This window comes from Lepisosteus platostomus, chromosome 25, assembly GCF_059453375.1.
Source record: "Lepisosteus platostomus isolate fLepPlt1 chromosome 25, fLepPlt1.hap1, whole genome shotgun sequence".
Taxonomy (NCBI): Eukaryota; Metazoa; Chordata; class Actinopteri; order Semionotiformes; family Lepisosteidae; genus Lepisosteus; species Lepisosteus platostomus.
Window position 1 is genome coordinate 1,460,934 of NC_142635.1, and position 15,747 is coordinate 1,476,680.

The 15,747-nt window shown below is 61.9% G+C and overlaps 1 protein-coding gene across 2 annotated transcripts; it reads left to right on the forward strand.

Moving 5' to 3' along the window:
• The first annotated feature begins 957 nt into the window (after positions 1-957).
• On the forward strand, positions 958-14,841 carry sphk2 (sphingosine kinase 2). Of its 2 annotated transcripts, XM_088619303.1 has the most exons (7): positions 958-1,063; positions 4,713-5,295; positions 10,775-10,924; positions 11,137-11,231; positions 11,700-11,815; positions 12,173-13,979; positions 14,575-14,841. In XM_088619303.1, the coding sequence occupies exons 2-7, from the start codon at positions 4,911-4,913 to the stop codon at positions 14,635-14,637; spliced, it is 2,616 nt and encodes an 871-aa protein (XP_088475429.1). In that variant the 5' UTR covers positions 958-1,063; positions 4,713-4,910; the 3' UTR covers positions 14,638-14,841. The 2 variants fall into 2 exon arrangements, with proteins under 2 accessions (XP_088475429.1, XP_088475430.1); XM_088619304.1 differs by lacking the exons at positions 958-1,063; positions 4,713-5,295 and adding an exon at positions 9,243-9,313.
• Positions 14,842-15,747: the final 906 nt, after the last annotated feature.

A 15,747-nucleotide genomic window follows, 5' to 3' on the forward strand; every position in this document is an offset into this window, starting at 1 on the left:
TGATGCATACTACTGTGAAGAATGTTCCCCTTAAAAGTTCTCCTTCAAGACAGCAACACCGGCTGAGTGATTAGTACCACTGGAAAGCCAAATATCACCCCCACTGATTCCTCCAAAAGTGCATATCCGATTGACATGCATACGTTTCCTGTATGAAATAAAAATCAGCCCTCACTTTTTTACAAAACAAAAAAAAACGCTTTTATTTTTAAAACATTTCTTATACCTCTGGCATGAATAGAGAAACAGAACGAGACCTAATTCACTGACTCTGTCGTGTCCAGTGTAGCGGCCCAGGTGTGCGGCCGGTGACGTCAGCGCCTGCGCTGGGACAGCAGCTACACCGGCTGGGTCCCCGTGGAGGGTTCGAGCCCCAGCGGTGCGGCTACATACCCCCGTGTGTAACATATTAGAATACAATTTATTAAAATATAATATTTGTTGTTCTAATAAAACAGTAAAAAAAAAACACGTGAGAAGATTGGCTGCCCAGTCGCGCCACACGTATGAGGCTCAGTCGCATTGATATGACGTCAAATATCAATTCGTCAGAGGAAAACTCGGACTGTATCACACTTCCAATGGTCCGGACTGGTGAAGTAAAACCCGGACTGGATCCAGACTGGGACTGTTACTGGGAGAGTAAAACCCGGAGTGTGAGAGACAGACATGTGCAGATGAACCTGGGCTGGAATCAGGCCCAGCGGCAGGAGAGCGGGAGCTCTTGACTGCAGGAGACGGCATCTTGTTCGGAAAGTCCCAGTTTCACCGAAACGGTGTTCTCGCGAGACCCGCGGAGACGGGAGAAGTCCTGCGGGAAACTCAGGAGTTTGGCGGAAAGACTCCTGGCGCGGCTTCATCTGCTTCCCCAACATCCGCGTCGCCCTGGGGCACTGGGCGCTGATTGGGCAGCGCGACCAGTGACGTCACCAAGCCCCCGTCCTATTGGTCAATCCCGCCGCCGCTTTCCCGGCTAGGCCCGCCCCGGTGAGGGCGCTGCTCCTGGACAGTCAGCGGAGCTCGGAGAAGAGACAGCAGGGGCGGCGAGAGGAGACGACAGGAGGTAAGCGGGGAAAAAAAACCTAAACCGCCTGCAGATGAGCGAGAGCGGGACTCACGGCGGGCCGGGAGTGGACGCGGGGCGAGCGGACGGCCGAGCCGGCTCTGGGGGGTGGTTTCCGCGGAGCTGGGGGAATTTCCACGGGTGACCGGTATCGCGGGGCAGGCGGCGCGGATACCAGGGTGTCCCCGGGTCTCCCGGGCCCGAGTCCGTCTCTGTACCGGCGCCAGAACCGAGCCCGGACCGGCGGGCGTCGGGCCGCCCTGGTGATCCCGGTGCGCTGTGGATCTGAGCCGTTTCCTCGTTTCACATCATCTGAGATCACACACTGTATTTTATTATTGAGAGACAGGCTCACTGTCTGTTCCTCAGGCTGGGACAGGAGATCACACACTGTATTCTTATTATTGAGAGACAGGCTCACTGTCTGTTCCTCAGGCTGGGACAGGAGATCACACACTGTATTATTATTATTGAGAGACAGGCTCACTGTCTGATCCTCAGGCTGGGACAGGAGATCACACACTGTATTTTATTATTGAGAGACAGGCTCACTGTCTGTTCCTCAGGCTGGGACAGGAGATCACACACTGTATTATTATTATTGAGAGACAGGCTCACTGTCTGTTCCTCAGGCTGGGACAGGAGATCACACACTGTAATATTATAATTGAGAGACAGGCTCACTGTCTGTTCCTCAGGCTGGGACAGGAGATCACACACTGTATTATTATTATTGAGAGACAGGCTCACTGTCTGTTCCCCAGGCTGGGACAGGAGATCACACACTGTATTATTATTATTGAGAGACAGGCTCACTGTCTGTTCCTCAGGCTGGGACAGGAGATCACACACTGTATTATTATTATTATTATTATTATTATTATTATTATTATTATTATTGAGAGACAGGCTCACTGTCTGTTCCTCAGGCTGGGACAGGAGATCACACACTGTATTATTATTATTATTGAGAGACAGGCTCACTGTTCCTCAGGCTGTGACAGGAGATCACACACTGTATTATTATTATTGAGAGACAGGCTCACTGTTCCTCAGGCTGGGACAGGAGATCACACACTGTAATATTATTATTGAGTGACAGGCTCACTGTTCCTGCCAGTCCGCTCTTCCACGTTGCTCGTGGACTCTGGAGCTCCTTCAGAGGGGTGAGGAGGCTCTGGGAGATAAGAGCTTATCTCCTGCACTGACAGCCCTGATCTCTGACTCTGCGTCCTGGGCTTGCTGAGTCTGCAGGCGGCCCCTGTGTGTCAGGGTGAGTGTGTGTTTGTTAGAGTGTGTGTGTGTGCATCAGGGTGTGTGTGTGGATGTGTGTCAAGGTGTTTCTATGTGTTTCGGGGGTGTGTGTGTATAGTAGTGTGTGTGTTTCTGTCAAGGTGGTTGTATGTGTGTCAGGATGTGTATGTGTGTCAGTATGTGTGTGTGTTTCACACCCCTGTATAAAGGGCGGCCTGGGTGTCTCAGCTTGTTCCCTACTCCCACCACTCACAGTGTCCAGTAGTGCCTGTTGCTCTCTGGGGAACAGGTGCCTGTGGAGCAGGGTATTGTCTCGGTGCGGCTCAGGAAGTGAGGGCAGGCTGTGGCAGCTGTGTCCCGCCCAGCTTGAACAGAGCAGGCAGGGCCCTGTGCTCCCTCTCCTGTTTCCTAAACAGTCTGTTCTCTTCGCACACAGACAAAGGACTCTATTTTTAAAACTCAAGAAACTATTCTTTTAGTGCCTGAGTGAACTGACAGCCCATTCACCCTTCCAGTCCCTGTGGACACTGACACAGCCCAGTCACAGGGCTCTAGACTCTTCTAGTCCCTGTGGACACACTGACACAGCCCAGTCACAGGGCTCTAGACTCTTCTAGTCCCTGTGGACACTGACACAGCCCAGTCACAGGGCTCTAGACTCTTCTAGTCCCTGTGGACACTGACACAGCCCAGTCACAGGGCTCTAGACTCTTCTAGTCCCTTTGGACACACTGACACAGCCCAGACACAGGGCTCTGGACTCTTCTAGTCCCTGTGGACACACTGACACAGCCCAGTCACAGGGCTCTGGACTCTTCTAGTCCCTGTGGACAGACTGACACAGCCCAGTCACAGGACTCTAGACTCTTCTAGTCCCTGTGGACAGACTGACACAGCCCAGTCACAGGACTCTAGACTCTTCTAGTCCCTGTGGACACTGACACAGCCCAGTCACAGGGCTCTAGACTCTTCTAGTCCCTGTGGACACACTGACACAGCCCAGTCACAGGGCTCTAGACTCTTCTAGTCCCTGTGGACACACTGACACAGCCCAGACACAGGGCTCTGGACTCTTCTAGTCCCTGTGGACACACTGACACAGCCCAGTCACAGGGCTCTGGACTCTTCTAGTCCCTGTGGACACACTGACACAGCCCAGTCACAGGGCTCTGGACTCTTCTAGTCCCTGTGGACACACTGACACAGCCCAGACACAGGGCTCTGGACTCTTCTAGTCCCTGTGGACACACTGATACAGCCCAGTCACAGGGCTCCGAACTCTTCTAGTCCATGTGGACACTGACACAGCCCAGACACAGGGCTCTAGACTATTCTAGTCCCTGTGGACACACTGACACAGCCCAGTCACAGGGCTCTAGACTCTTCTAGTCCCCGTGGACACACTGACACAGCCCAGACACAGGGCTCTGGACTCTTCTAGTCCCTGTGGACACACTGACACGGCCCAGTCACAGAGCTCTGGACTCTTCTAGTCCCTGTGGACACACTGACACAGCCCAGTCCCAGGGCTCTGGACTCTTCTAGTCCCTGTGGACACACTGACACAGCCCAGTCACAGGGCTCTAGACTCTTCTAGTCCCCGTGGACACACTGACACGGCCCAGTCACAGGGTTCTAGAGTCTTCTAGTCCCTGTGGACACTGACACAGCCCAGTCACAGGGCTCTAGACTCTTCTAGTCCCTGTGGACACTGACACAGCCCAGTCACAGGGCTCTAGACTCTTCTAGTCCCTGTGGACACACTGACACAGCCCAGTCACAGGGCTCTAGACTCTTCTAGTCCCTGTGGACACACTGACACAGCCCAGACACAGGGCTCTAGACTCTTCTAGTCCCTGTGGACACACTGACACAGCCCAGTCCCAGGGCTCTGGACTCTTCTAGTCCCTGTGGACACACTGACACGGCCCAGTCACAGGGCTCTATACTCTTCTAGTCCCTGTGGACACTGACACAGCCCAGTCACAGGGCTCTAGACTCTTCTAGTCCCTGTGGACACACTGACACAGCCCAGTCACAGGGCTCTGGACTCTTCTAGTCCCTGTGGACACACTGACACGGCCCAGTCCCAGGGCTCTGGACTCTTCTAGTCCCTGTGGACACACTGACACAGCCCAGTCACAGGGCTCTGGACTCTTCTAGTCCCTGTGGACACACTGACACGGCCCAGTCACAGGGCTCTAGAGTCTTCTAGTCCCTGTGGACACTGACACAGCCCAGTCACAGGGCTCTAGACTCTTCTAGTCCCTGTGGACACTGACACAGCCCAGTCACAGGGCTCTAGACTCTTCTAGTCCCTGTGGACACTGACACAGCCCAGTCACAGGGCTCTAGACTCTTCTGGACACTGACTGCTGCTCTGAATGTTTTGCAGGGAGATGAGATGAGAAGCCAGACGAGCTGGACAGCCTGCAGATGGACGCAGCGACAGTGCTGACTCCTCAGTAAATCTCACCCGATCCCCCGGACTGGACAAGCAGACGCACGGCACTGTGGGACTGCTCGGAGAGGTCAGGCTGGCATGAGCCGCGGCCCCTGATCTGATGCCCGGCGCGGCCCTGGCAGATCGGCCATGCGCTGTCCAGACCCCCCCTGCGAGGCGCTGCTGCACGGCCAGTTCCAGGGCTCGGCCGGCTCGTCGGGCAGCGCGGCCGCCGGCTACGCCCTCACGCTCACGCCCACGCAGCTGCACATGCAGCGCCTGCGCCCGCGGCCGGGCAGGGACGCCCGCACCCTGCTGCCGCTGGCCGAGCTGCTGGGCTGCCAGTGCCCCCGCGCCCCCGCGCCCCCCCTGCTGCTGCTGTACTGGTACCCCCCGCCGCGGCGCCGGCGCGGGGGCGGGGCCGGGCGCCGCAGGCAGGTCAGGGCCTTCCTGGCGGAGAGCCGCGCCGAGGCCGAGCGCTGGGCCGCTGCCGTGGAGTGCCTGCTGAGAGGCGTGCCCGTGTCCGCCAGCACAGGTAACTACAGGCAGACAGCGCGCCCATGTCCGCAGAGACAGGTGACTACAGGCGGACAGCGCGCCCGTGTCCACAGAGACAGGTGACTACAGCCGGACAGCGCGCCCGTGTCCGCAGACACAGGTGACTACAGCCGGACAGCGCGCCCGTGTCCGCAGAGACAGGTGACTACAGCCGGACAGCGCGCCCGTGTCCGCAGACACAGGTGACTACAGCCGGACAGCGCGCCCGTGTCCGCAGACACAGGTGACTACAGCCGGACAGCGCGCCCGTGTCCGCAGAGACAGGTGACTACAGCCGGACAGCGCGCCCGTGTCCGCAGACACAGGTGACTACAGCCGGACAGCGCGCCCGTGTCCGCAGACACAGGTGACTACAGCCGGACAGCGCGCCCGTGTCCGCCAGCACAGGTGACTACAGCCGGACAGCGCGCCCGTGTCCACAGACACAGGTGACTACAGGCGGACAGCGCACCCGTGTCCGCAGACACAGGTGACTACAGCCGGACAGCGCGCCCGTGTCCGCAGACACAGGTGACTACAGCCGGACAGCGCGCCCGTGTTCGCAGACACAGATGACTACAGCCGGACAGCGCGCCCATGTCCGCAGAGACAGGTGACTACAGGCGGACAGCGCGCCCGTGTCCGCAGACACAGGTGACTACAGGCGGACAGCGCGCCCGTGTCCGCAGACACAGGTGACTACAGCCGGACAGCGCGCCCGTGTCCGCAGACACAGGTGACTACAGCCGGACAGCGCGCCCGTGTCCGCAGACACAGGTGACTACAGGCGGACAGCGCGCCCGTGTCCACAGAGACAGGTGACTACAGCCGGACAGCGCGCCCGTGTCCGCAGACACAGGTGACTACAGCCGGACAGCGCGCCCGTGTCCACAGACACAGGTGACTACAGCCGGACAGCGCGCCCGTGTCCGCAGACACAGATGACTACAGCCGGACAGCGCGCCCGTGTCCGCAGACACAGATGACTACAGGCGGACAGCGTGCCCGTGTCCGCAGAGACAGGTGACTACAGCCAGACAGCATGCCCGTGTCCGCAGAGACAGGTGACTACAGCCGGACAGCGCGCCCGTGTCCGCAGACACAAGTGACTACAGCCGGACAGCGCGCCCGTGTCCGCAGACACAGGTGACTACAGCCAGACAGCATGCCCGTGTCCGCAGAGACAGGTGACTACAGCCAGACAGCGCGCCCGTGTCCGCAGACACAGGTGACTACAGCCAGACAGCGCGCCCGTGTCCACAGACACGGGTGACTACAGCCGGACAGCGCGCCCGTGTCCGCCAGCACAGGTGACTACAGCCGGACAGCGCGCCCGTGTCCGCAGACACAGGTGACTACAGCCAGACAGCGCGCCCGTGTCCGCAGACACAGGTGACTACAGGCGGACAGCGCGCCCGTGTCCGCAGAGACAGGTGACTACAGCCGGACAGCGCGCCCGTGTCCGCAGACACAGGTGACTACAGGCGGACAGCGCGCCCGTGTCCGCAGACACAGGTGACTACAGCCGGACAGCGCGCCCGTGTCCGCAGACACAGGTGACTACAGCCGGACAGCGCGCCCGTGTCCGCAGACACAGGTGACTACAGCCGGACAGCGCGCCCGTGTCCGCAGACACAGGTGACTACAGCCGGACAGCGCGCCCGTGTCCGCAGAGACAGGTGATTACAGCCGGACAGCGCGCCCGTGTTCGCAGACACAGGTGACTACAGCCGGACAGCGCGCCCGTGTCCGCAGACACAGGTGACTACAGGCGGACAGCGCGCCCGTGTCCGCAGACACAGGTGACTACAGGCGGACAGCGCGCCCGTGTCCGCAGACACAGGTGACTACAGCCGGACAGCGCGCCCGTGTCCGCAGACACAGGTGACTACAGCCGGACAGCGCGCCCGTGTCCGCCAGCACAGGTGACTACAGCCGGACAGCGCGCCCGTGTCCGCAGACACAGGTGACTACAGGCGGACAGCGCGCCCGTGTCCGCAGACACAGGTGACTACAGCCAGACAGCGCGCCCGTGTCCGCCAGCACAGGTGACTACAGCCGGACAGCGCGCCCGTGTCCGCCAGCACAGGTGACTACAGCCGGACAGCGCGCCCGTGTCCGCAGACACAGGTGACTACAGGCGGACAGCGCGCCCGTGTCCGCAGACACAGGTGACTACAGCCGGACAGCGCGCCCGTGTCCGCAGACACAGGTGACTACAGCCGGACAGCGCGCCCGTGTCCGCAGAGACAGGTGACTACAGCCGGACAGCGCGCCCGTGTCCGCAGAGACAGGTGACTACAGCCAGACAGCGCGCCCGTGTCCGCAGACACAGTTGACTACAGCCGGACAGCGCGCCCGTGTCCGCAGACACAGGTGACTACAGCCGGACAGCGCGCCCGTGTCCGCAGAGACAGGTGACTACAGCCGGACAGCGCGCCCGTGTCCGCAGAGACAGGTGACTACAGCCAGACAGCGCGCCCGTGTCCGCAGACACAGTTGACTACAGGCGGACAGCGCGCCCGTGTCCGCAGACACAGGTGACTACAGGCGGACAGCGCGCCCGTGTCCGCAGACACAGGTGACTACAGCCGGACAGCGCGCCCGTGTCCGCAGAGACAGGTGACTACAGCCAGACAGCGCGCCCGTGTCCGCAGACACAGTTGACTACAGGCGGACAGCGCGCCCGTGTCCGCAGAGACAGGTGACTACAGCCGGACAGCGCGCCCGTGTCCGCAGACACAGTTGACTACAGGCGGACAGCGCGCCCGTGTCCGCAGACACAGGTGACTACAGGCGGACAGCGCGCCCGTGTCCGCAGACACAGGTGACTACAGCCGGACAGCGCGCCCGTGTCCGCAGAGACAGGTGACTACAGCCAGACAGCGCGCCCGTGTCCGCAGACACAGTTGACTACAGGCGGACAGCGCGCCCGTGTCCGCAGAGACAGGTGACTACAGCCGGACAGCGCGCCCGTGTCCGCAGACACAGGTGACTACAGCCGGACAGCGCGCCCGTGTCCGCCAGCACAGGTGACTACAGCCGGACAGCGCGCCCGTGTCCGCAGAGACAGGTGATTACAGCCGGACAGCGCGCCCGTGTTCGCAGAGACAGGTGACTACAGGCGGACAGCGCGCCCGTGTCCACAGACACAGGTGACTACAGTCGGACAGCGCGCCGGTGTCCGCAGAGACAGGTGACGACAGGCGGACAGCGCGCCCGTGTCCGCAGAGACAGGTGACGACAGGCGGACAGCGCGCCCGTGTCCGCAGAGACAGGTGACTACAGCCGGACAGCGCGCCCGTGTCCCCAGACACAGGTGACTACAGCCGGACAGCGCGCTCGTGTCCGCAGACACAGTTGACTACAGACGGACAGCGCGCCCGTGTCCGCAGACACAGGTGACTACAGGCGGACAGCGCGCCCGTGTCCGCAGACACAGGTGACTACAGCCGGACAGCGCGCCCGTGTCCGCAGAGACAGGTGACTACAGGCGGACAGCGTGCCCGTGTCCGCAGACACAGGTGACTACAGCCGGACAGCGCGCCCGTGTCCGCAGACACAGGTGACTACAGCCAGACAGCGCGCCCGTGTCCACAGACACGGGTGACTACAGCCGGACAGCGCGCCCGTGTCCGCCAGCACAGGTGACTACAGCCGGACAGCGCGCCCGTGTCCGCCAGCACAGGTGACTACAGGCGGACAGCGCGCCCGTGTCCACAGAGACAGGTGACTACAGGCGGACAGCGTGCCCGTGTCCGCAGAGACAGGTGACTACAGGCGGACAGCGCGCCCGTGTCCGCAGACACAGGTGACTACAGGCGGACAGCGCGCCCGTGTCCGCAGACACAGGTGACTACAGCCAGACAGCGCGCCCGTGTCCGCAGAGACAGGTGATTACAGCCGGACAGCGCGCCCGTGTCCGCAGACACAGGTGACTACAGCCGGACAGCGCGCCCGTGTCCGCAGAGACAGGTGACTACAGCCGGACAGCGCGCCCGTGTCCGCCAGCACAGGTGACTACAGCCGGACAGCGCGCCCGTGTCCGCAGACACAGGTGACTACAGCCGGACAGCGCGCCCGTGTCCGCAGAGACAGGTGATTACAGCCGGACAGCGCGCCCGTGTTCGCAGAGACAGGTGACTACAGGCGGACAGCGTGCCCGTGTCCGCAGACACAGGTGACTACAGCCGGACAGCGCGCCCGTGTCCGCAGACACAGGTGACTACAGCCGGACAGCAGGCCCGTGTCCGCAGACACAGGTGACTACAGGCGGACAGCGCGCCCGTGTCCGCAGACACAGGTGACTACAGCCGGACAGCGCGCCCGTGTCCGCAGAGACAGGTGACTACAGGCGGACAGCGTGCCCGTGTCCGCAGAGACAGGTGACTACAGCCGGACAGCGCGCCCGTGTCCGCAGACACAGGTGACTACAGGCGGACAGCACGCCCGTGTCCGCAGACACAGGTGACTACAGCCGGACAGCGCGCCCGTGTCCGCCGACACAGGTGACTACAGCCGGACAGCGCGCCCGTGTCCGCAGAGACAGGTGACTACAGGCGGACAGCGCGCCCGTGTCCGCAGACACAGGTGACTACAGGCGGACAGCGCGCCCGTGTCCGCAGACACAGGTGACTACAGCCGGACAGCGCGCCCGTGTCCACAGAGACAGGTGACTACAGCCGGACAGCGCGCCCGTGTCCACAGAGACAGGTGACTACAGCCGGACAGCGCGCCCGTGTCCGCAGACACAGGTGACTACAGCCAGACAGCGCGCCCGTGTCCACAGACACAGGTGACTACAGCCGGACAGCGCGCCCATGTCCGCAGACACAGGTGACTACAGCCGGACAGCGCGCCCGTGTCCACAGAGACAGGTGACTACAGCCGGACAGCGCGGCCGTGTCCACAGAGACAGGTGACGACAGGCGGACAGCACGCCCGTACAGCATGCAGCGTGCTGGTTCAGTGACAGCAGTGGACAGTGGACGGTACAGCATGCTGGTTCAGTGACAGTAGTGGACAGTGGACGGTACAGCATGCTGGTTCAGTGACAGCAGTGGACAGTGAACAGTGTACGGTACAGTGTGCTGGTTCAGTGACAGCATTGGACAGTGGATGGTACAGCGTGCTGGTTCAGTGACAGCAGTGGACAGTGGGCAGTACAGCGTGCTGGTCAGTGACGGCAGTGGACAGTGGGCAGTACAGCGTGCTGGTCAGTGACAGCAGTGGACAGTGGACGGTACAGCATGCTGGTTCAGTGACAGCAGTGGACAGTGGACAGTACAGCGTGCTGGTTCAGTGACAGCAGTGGACAGTGAACAGTGGACGGTACAGCGTGCTGGTTTTGTGACAGCAGTGGACAGTGGGCAGTACAGCGTGCTGGTTTTGTGACAGCAGTGGACAGTGGGCAGTACAGCGTGCTGGTTCAGTGACAGCAGTGGACAGTGGACAGTCAGCGCTCTGATGTCTTGCAGAGTTCTCGCGGAGCCTGCTGCCTCGTCCTCGCCGGCTGCTGCTGCTGGTCAACCCCTTCAGTGGGCGTGGCCAGGCCATGGAGCTGTGCCAGACTCACATCCTGCCCATGATCCGCGAGTCTGGCATCAGCTACAACCTCATTCAGACAGGTGAGTCGCCGGCCACACCTCGCTGACCGCACGATAGTGACCACAGCGTCCTGACCACACCTCACTGACCGCACCTCACTGACCACAGAGTCCTGACCACACCTCACTGACCGCATGATAGTGACCACAGCGTCCTGACCACACCTCGCTGACCACAGAGTCCTGACCACACCTCGTTGCTGACCGCCGGCCCTGCCGCCTGTGTCCTGCAGAGCGACAGAACCACGCCCGCGAGCTGGTCCGCCAGATCTCCCTGTTCGAGTGGGACGGCATCGTCATCGTGTCCGGAGACGGGCTGCTGCACGAGGTCAGCCGGCCTGTCCCCCTGAGTGTCCACCTGCCTGTCTGTCCACCTGCCTGTCCAACTGTCTGTGTTGTGTTGTGTAATTGTGTTAATACCCTCCTCCTCTCTCCCTCAGTCTCTCAGTCTGTGTTGTGTTGTGTAATTGTGTTAATACCCTCCTCCTCTCTCCCTCAGTCTCTCAGTCTGTGTTGTGTTGTGTAATTGTGTTAATACCCTCCTCCTCTCTCCCTCAGTCTCTCAGTCTGTGTTGTGTTGTGTAATTGTGTTAATACCCTCCTCCTCTCTCCCTCAGTCTCTCAGTCTGTGTTGTGTTGTGTAATTGTGTTAATACCCTCCTCCTCTCTCCCTCAGTCTCTCAGTCTGTGTTGTGTTGTGTAATTGTGTTAATACCCTCCTCCTCTCTCCCTCAGTCTCTCAGTCTGTGTTGTGTTGTGTAATTGTGTTAATACCCTCCTCCTCTCTCTCTCTCAGGTGATTAACGGTCTGATGGAGCGTCCAGACTGGGAGCAGGCGATAAAAACTCCACTGGGCATCCTGCCCTGTGGCTCAGGAAATGCCCTGGCTGGGGCGATTAACCACCATGCAGGGTAATAACTGTCAACACTGCTCTTGCTTCCTCTCTGTCACCCCCGCCTCCCCATCTCTCTCTCTCTCCATCTCCTCTCTCCCCTCTCTTTCTCTCTCTCTCCCCTCTCTCCTCTCTCGTCTCCCTCTTCTCTCTCCTCTCTCCCCCCCTCCCCCTCTCTTTCTCTCCCCTCTCTCCTCTCTCCCCCCCTCCCTCTCTCTCCTCTCTCCCCTCCCTCTTCTCTCTCCTCTCTCCCCCCACTCCCTCCCTCTCCTCTCCCTCTCCTCTCTCCCCCCCTCCCTCACTCTCCTCTCTCCTCTCCCCCCCCCTCTCTCCTCTCTCTCAGTGTGTTGAATCAGCTCCTCTCTCTCTCCTGCAGTTATGAAATGTGCCTGCGGGAGGCGCTGTTGATGAACTGCTGCTTCCTGCTCTGCAAGGGCGGGGTGCGGCCCATGGACCTGGTCTCCGTGACGACGACCCCGGGGGCCCCGAAGGCGGGGTCGCGGCCGGGCGGGCGGCTCTTCTCCTTCCTGTCGGTGGCGTGGGGCTTCGTGTCGGACGTGGACATCGAGAGCGAGCGGTACCGCGGGCTGGGCTCGGCCCGCTTCACGCTGGGCACGCTGGTGCGGCTGGCCTCGCTGCGCTCCTACCGCGGCCGCCTGTCCTACCTGCCGCCCGCCGCCTCGCCGGCCGGCACGCCCCCGCCACACCGCCGCCCGCTGTCGCGCAGCATCACGGAGGGGCTGGGCGGCCTGGCGCACGCGCCGCTGCTGCGCACCGTGTCCGACCTGGGCCTGAGCGAGCAGCGCAGCCTGCGGCGGGCCCGCGAGGCCGAGCGCCCGCGCCCGCGGCCGGCCCAGGGGGGCGTCGCCCGCGCCAGCAGCCTGGCCGAGGACCGCGAGGCTGAGGCCCGCAGCAGCTCGGGGTCGGAGGGGGGCGGCGGCTCGGGGGTCGAGGAGCAGCAGGCTGGGGAGGGCGGACGGCGAGGCAGCGAGTCTGGACAGAGGGGCAGCGAGTCACACCGGCGAGGCAGCGAGTCTGGACAGAGGGGCAGCGAGTCAGACCGGCGAGGCAGCGAGTCTGGACAGAGGGGCAGCGAGTCAGACCGGCGAGGCAGCGAGTCAGACCGGCGAGGCAACGAGTCTGGACAGAGGGGCAGCGAGTCAGACCGGCGAGGCAGCGAGTCAGACCGGCGAGGCAACGAGTCTGGACAGAGGGGCAGCGAGTCAGACCGGCGAGGCAGCGAGTCTGGACAGAGAGACAGCGAGTCACACCGGCGAGGCAGCGAGTCAGACCGGCGAGGCAGCGAGTCTGGACAGCGAGGCAGCGAGTCTGGACAGAGAGGCAGCGAGTCAGACCGGCGAGGCAGCGAGTCTGGACAGAGGGGCAGCGAGTCAGACCGGCGAGGCAGCGAGTCAGACCGGCGAGGCAGCGAGTCTGGACAGAGAGACAGCGAGTCAGACCGGCGAGGCAGCGAGTCCGGACAGACAGACAGCGCCTCCTGCCCTCGGTCGCCCTCCCTGTGTCGATGCGGACACCGCCGGGGAGATCAGGAGCACCCCGAATCTGCAGCCGCCTCCTCCCCCACTCCCCTCGAGCCCCTGTCGGTCCGTCCGTCCCCCCTGCCCCGGTCCCAGAACGGGACGGCCGTCAAGCCCTCCCCCCCGCCCCCCCTCGCCCTGCCGGCCCCCCCCGACTCCCCCGCCTCGCCCTCGCCCTCGCCCTCCCTGCGCTCCCCGCCCTCCTCCTTCACCTTCGAGCTGGCGGAGCCGGCGGGCGCCCCCCGGCACGCCGCCCCCGCGCCCCCCCCCGGCCCCGCCGCCCCCCCGGACGGCCTGCTGCCCCCCCTGGACCAGCCGCTGCCGGCGCGCGACTGGGTGACGGTGGAGGGTGACTTCGTGCTGGTGCTGGCGCTGTACCAGACGCACCTGGGCGCCGACCTGCTGGCCGCCCCGCAGGCGCGCTTCGACGACGGGCTGATCCACCTGACCTTCGTGCGCGCGGGCGTGTCGCGCGCCACGCTGCTGCGCCTCTTCCTGGCCATGGAGAGGGGCGCCCACCTGGGCATCGCCTCGCCGTACGTCTGCCACACGCCCGCGCGCGCCTTCCGCCTGCTGCCCCTCTCGCCCCGCGGCACGCTGACCGTGGACGGAGAGCTCGTGCCCTACGGCCCGCTGCAGGCCCAGGTGAGAGGGTCGGGGGTCAGGGGTCAGCTGGTCCTGCTCAGAGGAGCTGGGGTTAGGGGTCAGGGGTCAGGCTGGTCCTGCTCAGAGGAGCTGGGGTCAGGGGTCGGGCTGGTCCTGTTCAGAGGAGCTGGGGTCAGGGGTCGGGCTGGTCCTGTTCAGAGGAGCTGGGGTCAGGGGTCAGGCTGGTCCTGCTCAGAGGAGCTGGGGTTAGGGGTCAGGGGTCAGGCTGGTCCTGCTCAGAGGAGCTGGGGTCAGGAGTCAGGCTGGTCCTGCTCAGAGGAGCAGGGGTCAGGGGTCAGGGGTCAGGCTGGTCCTGCTCAGAGGAGCTGGGGTAAGGAGACAGGGGTCAGGCTGGTCCTGCTCAGAGGAGCTGGGGTTAGGGGTCAGGGGTCAGGCTGGTCCTGCTCAGAGGAGCTGGGGTCAGGAGTCAGGCTGGTCCTGCTCAGAGGAGCAGGGGTCAGGGGTCAGGCAGGTCCTGCTCAGTGGAGCCGGGGTCAGGGGTCAGGCTGGTCCTGCTCATTGGAGCTGGGTGTAACTGGGGAGAGTGTGTAGGGAGTATCGGGGCTAATCTGGACCCTCTGTCTGTCTCTTGCAGATTCACCCCTCCATGGCAAGACTCATTGTGGGTGACACTGGAGTGAGGATCACACGGTTGTGATGTTCACCAGCGCCCTGCACACTGACCCTCTGCCTTCGCCTGCATCACTCACTGGCTCTCAGCCTCATTAGTGTCCTACTGGAGAACTGGAAGTGTGTGTGTTGCCCCCAGCTGACCTTGCTTGTCATGAACCTTTACTGATAACATGAAAAGGGAAGATAGCTGGTAGAACTTTTTTAATAATAAATTAATCTTCGAAGTGAATGTGTGTAGTTTTTGTAAGCAGTTAGCCAAAATATAATTTCATGTTTTATATTTGTTTGTTTACTGAGTGTTATTATACTGGGAGCTGGGTTAGTTCTTCACTGGGATTATAATCAGCCTCCACTGACACTGACAGAGCAGTCTGAGACTCTCCAGGCTGGACTGGACTGAGACTTGTAGTGACTTCGATTGGAGAACAACTCTCTGGGGACAGGTGACAACCTCCTGTCTCTCTCTGCCCCTTTGTGTCTCCCAGTCTGCTCACTGTGTAACAGTGAAAGGAGGAGTCACACAGGAGTAGCAATGGGAAGGTGAGGAATTCTGTCTACTCCCTCAGAGAGGTGAGTCAGGAAACAGCTCCCACCCCTGGGGGTGAGGGGCCAGCTCAGAGTGTGGTAACCTACTGGGGGCACCCAGCACCCCTGTGTGTGGGGGCCATTTTAGTTCAGGAGCAGGAGAATCTGGGCTCAGCTGCTCCAGGGGAGACAGACTTGTGGTCCAGAGCACACAGCATCCAGGTGGTCACCATGGGCTGGGGGTCAGTGTGGGGGAGGGGATTACTGATCTGGGGCACAGCTGCCCATCAGGACCAGTGACCTCAGCTCCTGCTCCCTGGGCAGTTAGAGCCAGGCTGGGTGAGCAGGGCCTGGGCAGTCAGTGCTGCTGGAGGAAGCCGAGCTGCTCCAGGGCCCCTGCTGGAGAGTTCCCAGCACAGGGCTCTGTCCAGAACCAGCACCAGCCCCCTGGCTGCTGGCAGAGGGGCTGTGATCAGAGGACCCCACTTGAGGAAAGAAGACCTGGAGCCAGTGAGGCAAGAGCTGTAGAAGTTTATTAAATCACTTTCAGATCACAGCAGGGACCGCTGACGACTGAGAGAACAGTCTGACTCAGGACAAAGACTCTACA